This window comes from Bombina bombina, chromosome 3 (genome assembly GCF_027579735.1).
Source record: "Bombina bombina isolate aBomBom1 chromosome 3, aBomBom1.pri, whole genome shotgun sequence".
NCBI classification, from domain to species: Eukaryota; Metazoa; Chordata; class Amphibia; order Anura; family Bombinatoridae; genus Bombina; species Bombina bombina.
The window spans coordinates 924078216-924098599 of record NC_069501.1 but is presented as its reverse complement, the minus strand read 5'-3'; the positions used below and the strand labels follow the sequence as shown (position 1 = coordinate 924098599).

The following is a 20384-nucleotide window of genomic DNA, read 5'->3' as shown; positions in this document are numbered from 1 at the left end:
ATAACTATGGCCATGTCTTGTAAAGTAAATGAATTTGACGCATTAGAGGTACTTGGCGTCACTTGTGCAGGCGTTACTGGTGGTGACACTTGGGGAGAGCTAGATGCTAAACCCTCATTTCCTTCTAACTGAGAATCATCTATTGCAATATTTTTAAGTGCTAAAATATGCTCTTTATAATTTATAGACATATTAGTGCAAGTGGGACACATTCTAAGAGGGGATCCACAATGGCTTCTAAACACATAGAACAAGGATTTTCCTTGGTGTCAGACATGTTAAACAGGCTAGTAATGAAATGAACAAGCTTGGAAAACACTTTAATCAAAGAAAACAACACTTTAAACAAAAACAGTACTTTAAGAGAAAAAAAAGCTACACAAACTCTGCAAAACAGTGTAAAAAAGCAGTAAACAAAACGAAATTTTTACAGTAGCATCATAAAGCCTTAGTAATTTTGCACCACTATGCAAATAAACAATTAACCCCTTAATGTAAAAACCGGATTGAAAAAACTTCAAAACCGGTAAAATAACGTTCAGCACCTTGCCACAGCTGTGCTGTGGCGCCTACCTGCCCTTTAGGAATGATTTGTGGGGAAAAAAAACTCTTTAAACCCCTCAAATACAGCAGGAATCTCTGGAGAAGTAGCTGGATGCTTCGGAGGTAAATAAACTGTGCAACTGAAAATAGGCCCCTCCCACATCACTCGATGTTATGGGGCCTAAAAAACACCACAGAGTGTTTCTTAAACTAGCCATGCGGGTTAATAACCCTTAAACAAGACACCAAGACCCCTTAAAGTCCCTCAAAAAACATTTTATTTGTAATTAAACCAAAACGTTTTTTCCTATTAGTGTCACCAGTAACTATGAGCCCTTTATGCAAGCTTGGATTCCTCTTTTACCGAATACAGCTTACCTTTCCCTCATGGGGATATTGCCAGCTTTTTCTAGAAATAACACAGTCTGTCTAGAAAAAAATAGACTGAACATACCTTAATGCAGTTTAGCCTGCAAACTGTTCCCCCAACTGAAGTTTTCCTGTACTCTTCAGCCCTTGTGAGAACAGCAGTGGATCTTAGTTACAAAATGCTAAGATCATCATCCTCCTTGCAGAAATCTTCATCCCTTTTCTGCCAGAGAGTAAATAGTACACACCGGTACCATTTAAAATAACAAACTTTTGCTTGAGAAAATAACATTTGTGTCACCACACTCACTTTACCCTTCCTAGCAGTTAAGCAGGCAGAGAGAATGACTGGGGGTGGAGCTAAGGGAGGAGCTATATGGACAGCTCTGCTGTGGGTGCTCTCTCTGCCACTTTCTGTTGGGAAGGAGAATATCCCATAAGTATGGATGAATCAGTGGACTTGATACATCTTACAAGAGAAATGGGCCTTAACATAAACTGAAAAGCCCAGCTAGCTGAAGAATCATATGCACATCTGTATTCCACAGTAAAGGCAATTACAAAACTGAGGTACTTGTGATGTGGGAGGGGTTTTATACCGCCTCCTAGTGGTAGGAAAGAGTATTTCCCAGAAGTAATGGATTGTGGACTCTCAACACCTGCATGAAAGAAACAATGATTTAAATTGAGTGTTACTAAATATTGATTTAAATCCTAAACTAAATCAATTTGATTTAAATCAAATCCACCCTGATAGCAGATCTTCCTTGTGTTTCTTTCCCAAGAATCAAACAGATGCTACTGATGCCAGTTTAATATAAAATTAAACTATCATTTTGAATGTTAAAACCCTTTCATATTAATTTATGGCTTAGACTCTGGCTCATTAAATTTTTTACAGAGGCAATTTCCTCACAATGTGCAAAGTAAAATTTGAGCCTATAAAATTACAATTCTGGGTACAGATTTATTATCTACAATTAATATTTAAAATCACATAACATAGTAGACATGTTTATCAAGTTTATAAACAAAGGACATTTTGTCTTTATATTTACTTATAAAGCATTTATAACAGAAGAAGCAGTTAAACAGAAGCCAAAGCTTTTACTTTTTTCTTTCTTTCTTTATTTTCTTTTACATATGGCCAAAAGTATATGGACACCTGACCATCATCATATACCAAGTATATGAGCTTGTTGAATATCCCATTCTAAACCACCCCTTTTAAAGCTATAACAGACAACTCACCTTTGAGGATTTTCCACAATATTTCGGAGTGTGTTTGTGGCAAAAATAGCATTTGTAAGGTCAGCAATGATGTTGGACAACACGATTTAGCTCACAACTAGTCTTACAGTTGATCACAAATGTGCAAGTTACTAAAGTTCATCCACACAAAACTCGTCAAACCATGTCTTTATAAAACTCTCTTTGTGCACAGGGATAGTAATGTTTTAACATGAAAAGGACCTTCCTACCCATTTTAGACAAATGGGTGCTTCCAAATTTCTTGCAATGTCTTTGTATCCTTTAGCATTACAATGGCCCTTAACTGAAACTAAGAGGACTAGCCCAAACCCTGAAAACCAGCACCAGTCCATTATGCATTATCTACCAAAGAACCATTAAGTCATGGTTCAGCAAGTTTGGTGTGGAGGAACAAGAGTAGCCTGCACATAACAAACCGCAAGCCCACTTAAACTTTGGAATTAATTGGAAGACAGATTGCGAGCCAGAACTTCTCGCTCAACATCAGTGCCTGAAATCCCAAATGCTCTTTTGGCTGAGAAGGCACAAATTGTTTCAGACACAATCAAAACCGTGTGGAAAGCCTTCCTAGAAAGGGTGGTGGATGTTAAAGCCCAAAATTTTGGAATTAAATAACAAACAAGCTCATTTAGGTATGATGAGCAGATGTCCACATATTTTGGCCATTAAGTGTATGGTCAGATTACTTTTTTCTTGTTAATTTATATTACAAAGTAAAAACAAATTTTTAAGACATGTTAATTTATACTGCACCTACTAAATACAAATCTATAGTGAGTATACAGTGTGATTATTAGTGAAAATATTACTTCCTAACCAGTTTATAATGCGTATGCAATTTGTGAAGTATTTTGGCAAAAAAATAAATGCAGAAAATCTGAAAGGTATAGGTCTGTTTCATTCATATTTTAATAATTCAAAATGTAGAAGTAGTTAAAAAAAAAAAAAAAAACAGTGTTAAACATTAGCAAGTCACAAATGGCATCTAATAGAAAATTACAACCCTAATTATTAATATCAATAAATCTAATACAATACACAAACATATTTGGTTTGAAATCTCCTGTAGTTCTAGAGTAAAGTAAAAGTGAATGTGCCTGTATGGGTGACTGCTGGCATGTGAAAGTATATCAAAATGTCTGTATGGGTGAATTGGCGTGCAAGTATAGGTCTGTGTATCCTATCGAAAGTGAGCCCTGCCACCTCTTTGGCACCAAGTCTGAATGGAGGTATTAAAAGGCCATCTATCTTTAGGTCTGTGTTTGGTTATTCTGTATACAAGTCCAAGCGTTCTTGTTCCAAGCCTGCTCTCCTAATCTTGACCACACCCTTGACTGTCCCTTGATCTATGCACATTGTTTAGCCCCTTATTGCACTCTGATACTTGGATTCATATTCTAGTAAAAGACCTCTGGCATTTTTCTCTGGACTACTCTGTTGTTTTTACCTCTCTCGATAGATAGCCATACACACATACACAAAGACACACACGAATCTAAAGAAACTAAACTTAATACCTCTTAAAAAAAAACAAAAAACACCTTGCTACCAAATTGAAAAACATAATTTCTACTTACCTTATAAATTCCTCTCTTGGTGGAAAAAGTCCACAATTCCTTACTTTTGGGAATTAATTGCCTAGCCACCAGGAGAAGGCAAAGACACCACACCCCAGAGATTTAATATTTGACCCTGACCTTACCTGTATTATGTATAGCCAAGAATAGGAAAAAGAAGTAAGACAGATAGCAGTGTAAAGAGGTGCAAACTAGAACTGCCAACTAGGAAAAAAATGGGTGGGTCCTATGGACTCAACAGCAAGAAAGAAAGAAATGTATTAGGTAAGAATAAATTATGTTTTCTTTTTTAAGGTGGTGAAAGTCCACAATTCCTAACTGTTGGGAACTAATTCCCATGGCATGAAGTCCATAAAAAATATAGTAAGTCAAAAAAGGAAAGGCAGGCACCAATTTACCAGGAACCATAGCCTGAAAAACCTTTCCTCCGCCGCAGCAAACATCCAAATGATAAAATTTAGTGAAAGTTTGCAAAGATGACCAAGTTGCAGCCTTGCAAATTTTTCTACTGGTGCTTCCTTCTTGAAAGCCCAAGAAGAAACAGTGTTTGTCCTGCCTTCAAGTAAGGCCTAAAAAACAAATTATGCTTACCTGATAATTTCATTTCCATCTGTATGGGACGAGTCCACAGCTGCATTCCTTACTTGTGGGAAATACTGAACCCAGCCACCAGGAGGAGGAAAAGACACCCCAGCCAAAGGCTTAAATACCTCCCCCCACTTCCTCATAACCCCAGTCAATCTGCCGAGGGAACAGGGTGCCAGAAGAAAAAAATTAAATTTAGGGCCGCCCATCGGAGAACACGGGCGGGAGCTGTGGACTCTTCCCATACAGATGGAAATGAAATAATCAGGTAAGTATAATTTATGTTTTCCATCTTAATATGGGAAGAGTCCACAGCTGCATTCCTTACTTGTAGGAAACATATACCCAAACTCTAGAGTACACGGAACTCTAACGGGAGGGTAAAAAGAAAGGCGGACCCTAATCTGAGGGCACCAGAGCTTGCAAAACCTTTCTCCCGAAGGCTGCTTCAACAGAAGCAAAAACATCAAACTTGTAAAATTTCGAAACAAGTATGTAAAGAGAACCAGGTAGCCGCCTTACAAATCTGATCCATAGAGACCTCATTTTTGAAGACCCAAAAGGAAACCACGGCCCTCGTAGAATGAGCCGTAATCCTCAGAGGAGGCTTATGTCCCGCCGTCTCAATACTGAATGGATGACACTCCTCAGTCAAAAAGATAAGGAAGTTGAAGAAGTCCTCTGATCCCTACGCTTCCCGGAAGGAGAACAAACAGAGAAAGAGGTTTGTCTAAATTCCTTTGTGGCCCGAAGATAGAGCTTCAAGGCACAAACCACATCCAGAAATACGTTGTAAACATTCCTTCAACGAAAAAGGATTAGGACATAAGAAAGGAACCACAATCTCTTGATTGATGTTGCAAATTGACACAAATTTAGGAAGAAAACCTAACTTGGTTCATAGAACTGCCTTACCGGCATGAAAAGACAGATAAAGAGGGACGAATTGCAGGGCAGCAATCACAGATACTCTGCGTGCATAAGCAATAGCCAGTAGAAAAGGAACCGTCCAAGACAAAAAATAATGTCTACTTCATGCATAGGCTCCAACTAAGAACAAGATTTAAACTCCAAAGAGGAGCCTTAGATCTAAACACAGCTCTGATCCCAGCAGAGCCTTAACAAATGGCTGCACATCTAGAAGTTCAGTGAACCTCTAGTGCAGCAACATAGACAGGGCCGAAAACCGTCCCTTCAGGGGACTTGCAGAAAAACCCTTTTACAGTTCATCCTGGAAAACAGAATAACTAGGTCCTCCACACCTTATGATAGATGCAACAAGCAACCAGTTTACAAGCTTGAATGAGAGTAAAAATAACTCTCTCAGAAAACCCTCTCCTGGCTAGGAAAAAGCTTTCAATCTCCAAGCAGTCAGCCTCAGAGAATCTAGACATTGATGAACAAAGAGACCTTGGTCAGCAGATCCCTGCGACAAGGTAACTTCCACGGAGGAGATGATGACATCTGCACTAGATCCGTGAACCATATCCTTCGTGGCGAAGAAGGAGCAATCAGTATCACCGATGCCTGCATGACTGGAGCCACTACACTAAGAAGTAGTGGTAACGGCCGGAAAGGATAAATTAGACTGAACCTCCAAGGCACCACTAATGCATCTGTTTAGCTCTGCCTGAGGATTTCTGTACCTCAAACCATATCTGGGTAGCTTGGTATTGAGAGGTAATAAGATCTTGTTCTAACAATTCTCTGCCAGCGTCCTGTGACAAAAGACAAATAATGACTGGGGTTATGAGGATGTGGGGGAGGTATTTAAGCCTTTTGGCTGGGGTGTCTTTGCCACCTCCTGGTGGCCAGGTTCAGTATTTCCCACAAGTAAGGAATGCAGCTGTGGACTCTTCCCATATTAAGATGAAAATCGCATATATTAACCATTAAGCTAAACAAACAGAAGTGGACTTTTTGACCCTTACATTTACCAGAAAAAAAAAAAAAAAGTTTGAGGACTGGAAGCTCTTAGGAGCCTTAAAAATGGAAATGCAACGCCCTAACCACATACAGATTGTGTAATAATCTCTCCTTTGGAAATTTCGGATACAGACATAAAAAGGGTACCATCATTTCCTAGTAAATAATCTGAAGAACCCAACATAGGCAGAAAATGAAACAAAATGTGTAACACTGCTTTGTCCTGATGAAAAACCAAATACAGTGGATCACAAGATACACTCTCCTAGCCGAGGAAATAATCTAACTGAAACTAAACCTTCCAAGGTAACAATTGAATATCCAATACATAGGTTCAAAAGATAGAGATTGCAAGACTCTGAAAACCAGATTCAAACTCCATGGCGGAGAAATAGGCTTGATAACAGGTCTGATTCTAACTAAGGCCTGAATAAATGCCTAAATATCTGGAAGAAGAGCAAGTTTCCTATGCAATGAAACAGAAAGTGCTGAATGTGATCCTTTAGAGTGCTGGCTGATAAGACTATCTTAGGCCATCCTGAAGAAATTGCAAGTTTTGATGAATCCTAACAGAATGCCATGCATATCCTTGATCTGAACCCAAGATAAATATACTCTCTACACTTTGTGGTAAATTATTCTAGTAAAAGGCTTACAAGCATAAACAAAGGTCTCTATGACAGAGTCAGAAAAACCTCTTTTAGAAAGAACTAAGCGTTCAATCTCGATCAGTCAAAATGAGAGACTAAAAGTTTTTATAAAAGAACGGACCTTCAAATAATAGATCTTGACTTTGACGAAGATGACACAGAGGACCGCTAAACATTTGAACCAGATCTGCACACCACATATTGTGTGGACAAACAGGAGCTATTAAGATTGTAGAAACGTGTCCCTGCTTGATCCAAGCAAATGTAGACCCATAATTGTTGGAAACAGACTAGATGATAAGACCAAGGAACTGCTAGTATGTCTATCAGTTCTGTCAGAGGATCTCTCAACCTCGACCCTTATATGGAGAGTTTGTGATTCAAACGAGACGCCATCAGGTCGGCCTTCGGGAGAGCCCAATTCCCCGGGTGAAAGGATGCTCTTTTCTCTGGTCTTGTAGATAATCTTGAGAGAAGAAAAGAAAATTTATGTTTACCTGATAAAAGTATTTCTTTTTTGACACGATGAGTCCACGGATCATCTTAATTACTATAGGGAATAGCACTCCTGCCCTGCAGGAGGCGGCAAAGAGCACCACAGCCAAGCTGTTAAATATCACCTCCCTTCCCTCCCAACCCAGTCATTCGACCGAAGTAAAGGAGAGAAAGGTGCAGAGGTGTCTGAAGTTTATAATAACCATCAACCTGTCTATCAAAAACAGGGCGGGCCGTGGACTCATTGTGTCAAAAAAGAAATACATTTATCAGGTAAGCATATTTTTTTTTTTTCTTTTTAACGACATGATGAGTCCACGGATCATCTTAATTACTATTGGGAATCAATACCCAAAGCTAGAGTACACAGATGATACGGGAGGGACAAGACTAGGAACCTAAACGGATGGCACCACTGCTTGAAAAACCTTTCTCCCAAAAGCGGACTCATCCGAGGCAAAAGAGTCAAATTTGTAGAACTTTGAACAAGTGTTAAGAGAGGACCAAATTCATTTTTGAATGCCTATGAGGAGGAACAGCCCTCGTGGAATGAGCCGTAACTCTCTCTGGAGGCAGCTGTCCAGCAATCTCATATGCAAAACGTATGATACTCTTCAGCGAAAAAGAAAGAAGTAGCCGTAGCTTTCTGTCCCTTACGTTTTCCTGAGAAAACCACAAACAAAGCAGAAGACTGACGAAAATCCTTAGTCGCCTGCAGGTAAAATTGTAAGGCACGAAACACGTCCAAATTGTGCAGAAGCCGTTCCTTCTGAGAAGTAGGATTAGGAGACAAGGCAGGAACAACAATCTCCTGATTAATGTTCTGATCAGAAACAACTTTAGGAAGAAATGCTAATTTAGTATGTAAAAACTACCTTATCTGATGAAATATAAGTTAAGGGGACTCGTACTGCAATGCCGAGAGCTCTGAAACTCTGCTAGCAGAAAAAACAGCAACAAGAAATAAAACTTTCCAAGATAACAACTTAATATCTAAGGAATGCATAGGCTCAAACGGAGCCCCCTTGAAGAAATTTGAGAACCAAATTAAGACTGGCGAAGAACATGGAGAAGTAACTTGAACACAGGTCTGATCCTGATCAAGGCCTGACAAAAGAATTGCACATCTGGAACATCTGGATACTTTAACGAGTCTATACACTCTGCGCTGTGAGGGTAAAGGCTCTTGAATCTATGGGAGCTTCCTCTAAGCTTCCAAACAATAGTGATCCTAGGAAAGGGGAGGGGAAGAGACAAGAACGCCAATTGGCTTATACCCAGAAATAAGAGAAAATAACTTTTTTTATAGAACTTTTTCAAGAATAATTTTATTTATAAAACATATGTAAAATTTTCATAAAAGGGGTTATATATGATGTCGAGATAGCTTTTTTGACGTTAAATGATTCTTAAAACAATGTAAGTAACACCTTAAATGTTTATACTAATATAGAAAATCTTATTTTTACTAGACTGTATTGTTTGCTTAGAATCAAATAGAGACGATCGTGTTGTTACTCGGGTTAACACATAGTAAGTGGAATTTGAAAAGGAGAGTGACAATCTCAAAAACTAAGCTGCAATATAAATACCTACAATGGCTAAAAATGGCTAACATACAAAAAAATTAATAGCCCAAAATATTCAATATGGTTGGCCAACCTTATCACTATAAAACACAATAAATATATTAGAAAAATATCCTTATATAAAATTTCTAGTACTTTGCAAAAGAGCGTAACGCAAATGACATGCTACTTAGTTGATATCAACAGCAATTAGTGTTGCACGCTTATGCCAGTATACACTTCTACCGCTGTTAATACCAGCAGATTCTTTTGGGGCACTTGCTGTACAGCTGCAACAGTTCATAAAACATAGTCTCTTTCGTGAGATTATTTAGACAGTTTCTCTTGTATACTGTCTGTTCATTAGAAAGTGTGTCCCAGTGTCGCAATTATTAACAAGTGCACTTGTCGATATTATAACTTAAATCTTCAGACCTGTGTTGTCAGTCCTTCAAATCTTTGAAATCGCTTCTGTGTCTGTAAGAAATCCGCCGGTGAAGTCAGCCAATTCTGGAGCCATCACTCTCCTCAGCGTTCCAACAGCTGAGAAGGTGCGGATTTTGAGGGCAAAAAATTAAAATTGTTCTCTTCCCCCATATCATATTTAACATTTAAACCTAAGCTTTTATTATATTCCTACCATTTCATAACATACAGAGGATTGCTAAATTCTTAATTACAAGCCTTAACTCTGGAACACAGAACCGAAATTGAGGAATATATGGACTATTCTTTTGTAACTGATCCGTGTTCCTAATCTGCTGTAATGAAGCAGTACTAAGACATGCATTAACTGGACAATACAATACATATACTACTAGAGCAATAATCAAGATAAATGTATCAGCCGCACTGTAGTGTAAAATATTCTTGTAAGAATGTTGTATGTCAACTGTTTCATTTCTCTAATAAAGCTCGTTTGAAACAAAAAACAAAAAAACAACTAAAAACAGCACAATGCACCATTGAACAAGGTTTAATAATCTAAAAGAAAAATATATTAAAATATCATTGAAAACACTGACTACTACAGATAATCTGAACATATATAATAATGTTAAAAAACTGAAAAAAAAAGTTTTATTGTGATACTTACTTTTTCTTTGACAAGAAAATGTATGTTCAAGTTGACAGAACAAATCAGTATCTTCATATCTATTGTCATTTGCAGTTAGCCAAAAACAGGTTTCAGTCATATCATTAGGTCTTATCTATAGTTATAAAAAAATAAAAAATAAACTTTAGTTGTACAAGCATTCCCCAATCTCATTTTAAATATTAAATATTATGGCAACTAAAGCAAAGGCATATTTTTAAATAATAGCTGAAATCAAATATATCTGCAAAAATCAAAAGCTGTCAGAAAACCATTAATACTAAAGATTTAAAGCATATATATCCCATACCAATATTTCACATCACATTTTCTAGTAATATTTAAACAGTCTTCAGTATTTAGCGGTTTTCTGAGATAGCAGACTTTTCACTTTTTAAAAAGAACATTGGTTATGACAAATATCTGTTGTCAAAGAAAAATTATAATCTGCTTAAGGCAGAGCTGATAAAAGACTTTGTTACTTAAAGAAAGAAAAAAAAAGAAAGTATACTGAATATCAATGTAGAAACTCCATCTATATAGACAAAAAAATAAATAAAAAAAATTGCTGCAATGTTCTTCCCGTAAAAGCAAGCAACACAAACATAGACAAATGAAAATTACCTACTAAAATATGACAAACTGTAATTCTATTTTTAAGAAAATGCAACTACATCTTAATTTTCTTACTAAGAATTGACATTTTTTCTGTTTTTGTTCGCTATGAGTAATGACATAATTACATTTGCATTAAATGGAAAGGAAATATATACAAACATATGTTTGGCTATGGCAAGGCCAAACGACAGAGTCACAAACTGGTAATGCATGTTTAGAAAGGCAAAACTTCACATGATCCTTATGAACTGGAATGTACAGATACGCACATTTTAGGTCTATAATTTACAAACACTGACCTTCCTACCCTAGATGCAGAATAGTGCAAACAGTTTTTAATCTATACATTTTTAACTTTTAGGTATTAGCTTTGGAATTTTAGATCCAGGAAGAAACACATTTTCCTCTCCTTTTTGGGAACTAATAAACTGGGATATTTATTAAGGAGAAAGCGGCTCACTTTTTTTAGAAGCCATAATTCCGCTTGTGAAAATGCAACACACTAAGATCTGGATTAGCTTAGCTAACGAAACTGCCGAATTCACATCCCTACTAATAACAGGATAAGTAAAAACCCTTATCCTCGCCAAGTAGTGAGGTGTAAAAAAGGAGTAAAAAAAGCATACAAAAAGAGGAACTGGAAAAAATATTGTGCTTTTATACAAACCCCCCCCCCCATAACCACCACAAAAAAGGTGGGTCTCATGGACTCTTGCCAATATGAAAGAAATTAATTTATCAGGTAAGTTCTTACATAAATTATGTTTTCTTTCATGTAAGTGGCAAGAGTCCATGAGCTAGTGACATATGGGATAAAATATCCAAGATGTGGAAGTCCACAGAAGAGTCATTAGAAAGGGAGGGATAAAACAGCAGCTATTTCCGCTGAGAAATTGAATCCAAACAATAATTAAGTTTTTCTTATAAACTTCAAAAAAACTAATTGCAAGCAGTAGAATCAAACTGAGACAGCTGCCTGAAGAACTTTTCTACCAAAGACTGCTTCAAAAGAAGCAAATACATCAAAATGGTAAAATTTAGTAAATGTATGAAAAGAAAGACAAGTTGCTGCTTTTGCAAATCTGATCAACCGAATCTTCATTCTTAAAAGCCCAAGAAGAAACGACTGATCTACTAGAATAAGCTGTAATTCTCTAAAACGGAGACTGCCCCATCTCCAAATAAGCTTTGTGAATCAAAAAGCTTTAACCAAGATGCCAAAAAATGGCAAAGGCTTTCTGACCTTTCCAGAACCAGAAAAATCAACAAATAGACTAGAAGTCTTTCTGAAATCCAAAGAATGTAAAGATCTTTCCAGAGAACTCTTACGATTAAGACACAAAGAAAGAACATTAATTCCCCTACTAAAGTTCAGGAAGAAATTTGAATTAAGTCCGCAAAACAGCTTTATCTTGATGGAAAAATCAGATAAGGAGGCCCACAAGAGAGATAACTCAAAAACTCTTCTAGCAGAAGAGATAGCCAAAAGAAACACCACTTTCCAAGAAATTAATTTAATATCCAAAGAATGCATATGCTCAAAAGGAGAAGCCTGCAAAATCCTTAAACCCAAATTAAGATTCCAAGGAGGAGAAATTAATTTAATAACAGGTTTGATATGAACCAAAGCCTGAACAAAACAGTGAATATCAGGAAGTTTAGCAATCTTTTTATGAAATAAAACAGAGCAGATATGTGTCCCTTCAAAGTACTTGCAGACACAACCTTATCCAAACCATCCTGAAGGAATTATAAAATTCTAAGAATTCTAAAAGAATTCCAAGAGAATTTATGAAAAGAACACCATGAAATATAGGTTTTCCAAACCCGATAATAAATCTTTCTTGAAACAGATTTATGAGCCTGTAACATAGTGTTAACCACTGAGTCAGAGACACCTCTATGATGAAGCACAAGCGTTCAAATTCCATACCTTCAAATTTAACAATTTGAGATCCTGATGAAAAAACAGCCCTTGAAACAAAGTCTGGCCAAGGAAGTTAGAGGAAGTGGCCAAGGCTGGCAACTGGACATCCGAACAAAATCCACATACCAAACCTGTGATGCCATGCTGGTGCTACCAGAAACACATGAGACTGTTCCATTATGATCATGGAGATCACCTTTGAAAGGAGAACCAAAGGCAGAAAAATGTAAGCAGAAAACAAGAAACTTAACATAACCACCATATCCGCCTGAGGATCCCTAAACCTGTAAAGGTATCTGGGAAATTTCTTGTTTAGATGAGAGGCCATCAGAACTATTTCTGGAAGGCATCTGTACAATCTGAAAAAACACATCTGGATGGAGAGACCACTCCCCTGGAAGTCTGGCGGCTGAGATAATCCGCATCACAATTGTCTACACCTGGGATATGAATCACATAAATTAGACAGGAGTTGAATTCCACTCAAAAAAGTATTCAAGATACTTCTTTTCATCGCTAAAGGACTGCAAGTCCATCCCTGATGATTGACATATGCCACAGTTGTGATATTGTGTGACTGAAAACTAATAAAACATTCTCACTTAAATTTAAACCAAGTCTGAAGAGTTCTAAAATAATGATTGGTAACCTCGCCTCGAGGTTTCCAAACCAATTGTGCTGTCAGCAAACTCCAGACAGCTTCCCAACCTAAAAAAGACTTTCATCCGTAAGAATAGTAAGTCCAGGACGGGCGAACAAAGAAGGCCCCCTGAATAATACGATGATTGTATAACCACTAAGTCAGAGAGAGTTTAGTGTTGGGCTTTAAGTATCAACTGTGATATCTGAGAATAATCCCTGCACCATATATTCAGCATGCAAAGCTGCAAAGATCTCATAAGAAAACGAGCAAAGGGGATCGCGTCCAATGCTGCAGTCATGCAATCTAAAAACTTCCCTGCACATAGCCACCAAAGGGAATAATAGAGACTGAAGCTTTAGACAGGCTAAAACTAATTTAATTCATCTCTTGACTGTTAAAGACAGATTCATGGACACTGAATTTATCTGGAAACCTAAAAAGCTGACCCTTGCCTGATGAATCACAAAACTCTTAGGTAAATTGATCCTCCAACCATGTCTTTGAAGAAACAAAACTAGTTGATTTGTGTGAGATTCTGCCAAATGAAAGGATTGAATTAGTACCAAGATATCGTCCAAAATAAGGAAAACACTGCAGTACCCTGCTCTCTGATTACAGATAGAAGGGCACCGAGAACCTTTGAAAAGATTCTTGGAGCTGTCACTAGACCAAATGGTGAAGCAACAAATTGGTAAAGCTTGCCTAGAAAAGAGAATCTAAGAAACCGAAAGTGGTCTGAATGAATTGGAATGTGGGGATAAGCGTCCCATACAACTATTGTGAACATGTAATGACCTTGCTGAATAAAAGGAATAATAGTCTTTATAGTCCCCACCTTGAAAGTTGGGACACTCACAAAACGATTTAAAGCTTTCAGATCCAAGATTGGTCTGAATGAATCTTCCTTCTTTGGGACAAAGAATAGATTTGAATAGAAACCCAAACCACGGAACTGGTACAAACACCTCTGGAAAAAAAATCCAGTTCTGAAATATATTTCAGAAAAAACCTGAACCTTCACAGAGTGCATTGAATCATGAGAAATAATCTTCCCATAGAAGGTTTCATTCTAAAAATCTATTAAAAACCCTAAGAATAATATTCTATAGATTTTGGACTGAATCCATCCAAAAATAACTTAATCTGCCCCCCACCAGAAGAACTGGTTTGAGAACCGCACCTTCATGCAGTCTTAATAACTAGTATTTGTATAGTGCTTTTCTCCTAGTAGGACTAAAAAAAACACACTCAGATTTAACCAAATTGGCAGCTGAATAGTAATAGTTGTTATTATTACTCAAATAAATGGTACACATTTTATTGACCTCAAAAGGCCGAAGGCCTGCATCAACCCTGCTGTATATGAACATGTGACCCTTGGATCTTAGAACAAGCTTTTGTAGTCAGGGCATTTAACAACTGATCTACATCACCAACCAAAAAGTAGGGCAGAAAACCCCCCAAAACATTTACCTATAGATATAGTGGAGATAATAGAAATCAAAACAAATTATTATCCTAATAAAATAGAGATAATAAAATATATTTAGACCATGTCAAAATTCAAGATTAAAACCATGAAGCTCTTCAAAATAGAAAAGCTAAAAACATAGATTTTAAATTAATCTTAAAGGACAACAAATATAGAATCATAAATAAAATGAATACATTTTGAAGTAAATGAACAGCGTTATATACTTCAGAATCTGAAAACTGCTTATACTAACTGTCCAACAATAAAGTTAAGAGAGCAGCAATGTCAGTCATAGATATAGCTGAACTAAGAAAATAAACAGTATGTAAATATGCTATTTTAATACAAGATTGAAACTTAAAAAAATCCTGAAAATAAGTACTAACTTCCATAGAAATAGTAGTACATTCCCAAAAAGGAATTTGGTTTAAACCATTCTAACAAACATATCATAGATAGCATCTAGACTAGGAAAAAAAACCTCAGGAACAAGTTAAAGAAACCTTTAAATGAATATAACATTTATTAGAAGGACTAGACTCTTAATACCTAAAATTATCAAAACTTTCTTAACAAAGAACAAATGTTAAAAAATAAAAAAGAAGAATTGTCAAATACAGTCTCTGATGCAGGATCCTTTGAGCCAAAGAAACCCTCATCAGTAGAATAAACTTAAGTATGCTGTTGGTCAAAACAAAATTGATTAAATCTTATAACAATTTTGGAAAGACCTTATAAGTTTATTTGAAGACACAAAAACAGTCATAGCCTTCTTATTATTGCAGTATTAACATGTGAAATCTGCAGAATTAATCAGGTACATTAACCTGAAAAATTCAAAACCGTAATTGTATTTGTACATATAGAAACATTATCAGCATAAAATAAGATAAATAAATGCCACATAATTGAGCTGAAAAGAATAAAATCAGCTTGACAATAAAAAGGAAATGTATGCTTACCCGACACATTTATTTATTTTACGATATGACGAGTCCACGGATTTCATCCTTACTTATGGGATATCGCCTCCTGGTCAGCAGGAGGAGGCAAAGAGCACCACAGCAGAGCTGTATATATAGCTCCTCCCTTCCCTCCCACTCCAGTCATTCGACCAAAGTTAGGAAGAGAAAAGAAAAGCCAAGGTGCAGAGGTGACTGAAGTTTAACAAAAATAAAGACCTGTCTTAGAAAATGACAGGGTGGGCCGTGGATTCGTCATATCGTAAAAGAAATAAATTTATCAGGTAAGCATAAATTTCCTTTTCTTTTATAAGATATGACGAGTCCACGGATTTCATCCTTACTTATGGGATACAATACCAAAGCAATAGGACACGGATGAAAGGAAGGGACAAGACAGGAACCTAAACGGAAGGCACCACTGCTTGAAGAACCTTTCACCCAAAAACAGCCTCGGACGAGGCAAAAGTATCAAATTTGGAAAATTTGGAAAAAGTGTGAAGAGACGACAAAGTTGCAGCCTTGCAAATCTGTTAAACAGAAGCATCATTTTTGAATGCCCATGAGGAAGCCACAGCCCTAGTAGAATGAGCCGTAATTATTTCAGGAGGCTGCTGTCCAGCGGTCTCATATGCAAAACGGATGATGCTCTTCAACCAAAAAGAACGAGAGGTAGCCATAGCTTTCTGACCCCTACGTTTTCCAGAGAAAACAACAAATAATGAAGATGATTGACAGAATTCTTTAGTCGCCTGCAAGTAAAACTTCAGGGCACGGACCACATCCAAGTTATGTAACAGACGCTGCTTCTTAGAAGAAGGGTTAGGACATAATGAAGGAACAATAATTTCCTGATTAATATTTTTGTTGGAAACAACCTTAGGAAGAAAACCAGGTTTGGTACGTAACACTACCTTATCAGAATTAAAAATAATGTAAGGAGAATCACATTGTAATGCCGAAAGCTCAGAAATTCTGCGAGCAAAATAATTAGCAACCAAAAATAAAACTTTCCAAGATAACAACTTAATATCTATGGAATACATAGGTTCAAACGGGAACCCCTTGAAGAACTTTAAGAACTAAATTCAAACTCCAAGGAGGAGCAATTGGTCTAAACACAGACCTGATTCTAGTCAGAGCCTGACAAAAAGATTGAACATCCGGAATATCTGCCAGATGTTTGTGTAGCAAAATAGATAAAGCAGAAATCTGTCCCTTTAAGGAACTTGCTGATAACCCTTTCTCCAATCCTTCTTGGAGAAAAGATAAAATCCTAGGAATTCTAATCTTACTCCATGAGTAGTCCTTGGATTCGCACCAATAAAGATATTTACGCCATATCTTATGGTAAATCTTTCTAGTAACAGGCTTACGTGCCTGGATCAAGGTATCAATGACCGAATCAGAGAACCCTCGCTTAGATAAAATCAAGCGTTCAATCTCCAAGCAGTCAGCTGCAGAGAAACTAGATTTGGATGATGGAAGGGCCCCTGAATGAGAAGGTCCTGCCTCAATGCAAGCTTCCACGGTGGCAGAGAAGACATGTCCACCAGATCGGCATATCAAGTCCTGCGAGGCCACAAAGGAGCGATGAGAATCACTGAAGCCCTCTCCTGTTTGATCTGAGCAATCACCCGGGGAAGGAGAGCAAACGGTGGAAACACATAAGCTAGGTTGAACGACCAAGGCACTGCCAAGGCATCGATCAGTTCGGCCTGAGTATCCTTGGATCTGGATCTGTATCTCGAGAGCTTGGCATTCTGACGAGATGCCATAAGATCCAGCTCCGGTCTGCCCCATCTGAGAGTCAGGGTGGCAAAGACCTCCGGATGGAGTTCCCATTCCCCGGATGAAATGTCTGTCTGCTCAAAAAATCAGCTTCCAAGTTGTCCACTCCTGGGATGTAGATTGCTGACAGATAACAAGAGTGAGCCTTCGCCCACCAAATTATCTTGGATACTTCTGTCATCGCTAAGAAACTCCTTGTTCCTCCCTGATGATTGATGTAAGCTACAGTCGTGATGTTGTCCGACTGAAATTGGATGAATTTGGCCGAAGCCAACTGAGGCCAAGTCTGAAGCGCATTGAATATTGCTCTCAACTCCAGAATATTGATTGGAAGTAGAGACTCTGACCGAGTCCACACACCCTGAGCCTTCAGGGAATTCTAGACTGCTCCCCATCCTAATAGACTGGCGTCCGTTGTCACTATCACCCATGTGGGTCTGCGGAAGCACGTCCCTCGGGACAGATGATCCGGCGACAACCACCAAAGAAGAGAGTCCCTTGTCTCCTGATCCAGATCTATCTGAGGAGACAAATTTGCATAATCTCCATTCCACTATATGAGCATGCTCAGTTGTAGAGGTCTGAGATTAAAACGAGCAAACGGAATGATGTCCATTGCCGCCACCATCAATCCAATTACCTCCATACACTGAGCCACTGATTGCTGAGAATTGGACTGAAGGGATCGGCATGTATTTAGAATTTATTAACTTTCTGACTTCCGTCAAAAAGATTATTCATGGATATAGAGTCTATTAGAGTTCCCAGGAAAGGAACCCTTGTCTGTGGAAGCAGTGAACTCTTTTCTAAATTCACCTTCCACCCGAGAGTCCTCAAAGGATAGAACGATGTTGGTATGAGACTTTGTCAGCTGCTAAGACGATGCCTGGATCAGAATAACGTCCAGATAAGGCACCACTGCAATGCCCTGCGGTCTGAGAACCGCCAACAAGGACCCTAGAACCTTCGTAAAGATCCTGGGTGCCGTGGCCAGCCCAAAAGGAAGAGCCACAAACTGAAAATGTTTGTCCAGAAAGGCAAACCTCAGGAACTGGTGATGATCTCTGTGGATAGGAATATGAAGATATGCATCCTTTAAGTCCACGGTAGTCATATATTGACCCTCCTGGATCAATGGAAGAATTGTCCGAATAGTCTCCATCTTGAAGGATGGAACTCTGAGAAACTTGTTTAGACTCTTGAGATCTAAAATGGGTCGGAATGTTTCATCTTTTTTGGGAACCACAAAAAGATTCGAGTAAAACCCTTGCCCCTGTTCCTGTATTGGAACGGGACAATTTACTCCCATAGTGGAGAGGTCTTCTACACAACGTAAAAACACCTCTCTTTATCTGGTCTGCATACAAAAGTGAAAAAAGAATCCTTCCCCTTGGGAAGGAATTTCTGAACTCCAACTGATACCCTTGAGACACAATTTCTAGTGTCCAGCGATCCTGAACATCAGCGATCGCAGAGAGAAAGTCTGCCCCCTACGAGATCCGGGCCCGGATCGGGGGCCGCCCCTTCATGCTGTCTTGGGAGCAGCAGCAGGCTTCTTGGGTTGTTTACTCTTGTTCCAAGCCTGGTTGGGTCTCCAGGTGGCTTTGGCTTGAGAATAGTTCCCTTCCTGTTTAGCAGCAGATGAAGGGGGGACTCCTTTGAAATTACGAAAGGAACGAAAATTACTCTGTCGTCCCCTTTGCTTAGATGTTTTGTCCTGAGGGAGGAGATGACCCTTAGCCTCCTGTAATATCAGAAATTATTTCCTTCAAATCAGGCCCGAATAGGGCCTTTCCCTTCAAAGGAATAGCCAAAAGCTTGAATTTAGAGGACACATTCGCCGACCAAGATTTTAACCATAAAGCTCTTCGTGCCTAGATGGAGAATCCCGAACTCTTAGCAGCTAACTTGGTTATCTGAAAGGAAGCATCCGTAATAAAATAATTAGCCAGCTTTAGCGCCTTAATTCTGTCCTGTATTTCCTCTAAGGAGGTCTCAGTTCTAAGAGACTCTTCTAGAGCGTCAAACCAAAAAGCAGCCGCAGTTGTGACTGTTACAATGCAGGCCGCCGGTTGCAATAAAAACCCCTGATGAATATATAGCTTTTTGAGAAGACCCTCCAGCTTCTTATCCATGGGGTCTTTGAAAGCACAACTGTCCTCGATAGGAATAGTTGTACGCTTTGCCAGGGTAGAAATAGCTGCCTCCACCTTAGGGACCGTCTGCCAAGAGTCCCGAAAAGTGTCAGCTATAGGGTACATTTTCTTAAAAATAGGGGAAGGAGAGAACGGGATACCCGGTCTTTTCCATTCCCTAGCAATAATTTCCGAAATTCTCTTAGGAACCGGAAAAACAACGGAATAAGAAGGGAAATCTAAGTATTTGTCCATCTTACTCAATTTCTCTGGTGGAACCTCAGTAGAATCACAGTCGTCCAGAGCCACCAAAACCTCTCGTAGCAAAAGGCGGAGGTGTTCAAGTTTAAATCTGAAGGACATGACATCCGAATCTGTCAGGGGTAATGCACTTCCTGTTTTTCAAACAGTTCCCAGTCAGACAGGATCTCCCTACCCCCCAATTCAGAGCCCTGGGAAGGTATATCAGAGATAGCCATTAAAGCATCAGAAGTCGCAGGGACCACATGGGCCTCTGCCCTGCTGTGTTTGCCTTGTAACACTGGCAACTTAGATAAAACTTCTGTAAGAGTAGATGACATAACTGCAGCCATTTCCTGCAAAGTGAATGAAGTGGATGCAGTTGAAGAACATGGCATTGTTTGTGCGGGCCTTAAAGGCTGTGACGCTTGTGGAGAAGTTTGAGGCATACCCTAAATCTTATCAGTCTGCACTGCTCATCTGAAAATAAAAATTAAATTTTTGGTTCAATAA

General features: G+C 38.4%; 1 protein-coding gene across 2 annotated transcripts in view; it reads right to left on the bottom strand.

Annotated features, from left to right (window-relative positions):
* The window catches only part of DIAPH3 (diaphanous related formin 3), a 1718568-nt gene that overhangs the window by 659196 nt on the left and 1038988 nt on the right, over positions 1-20384 (bottom strand). For both annotated transcript variants that reach the window (XM_053707945.1, XM_053707946.1), the window contains exon 17: positions 10082-10196. In XM_053707945.1, coding sequence (XP_053563920.1) covers positions 10082-10196 — 115 coding nt within the window. The remainder of the gene's footprint in view (positions 1-10081; positions 10197-20384) is intronic.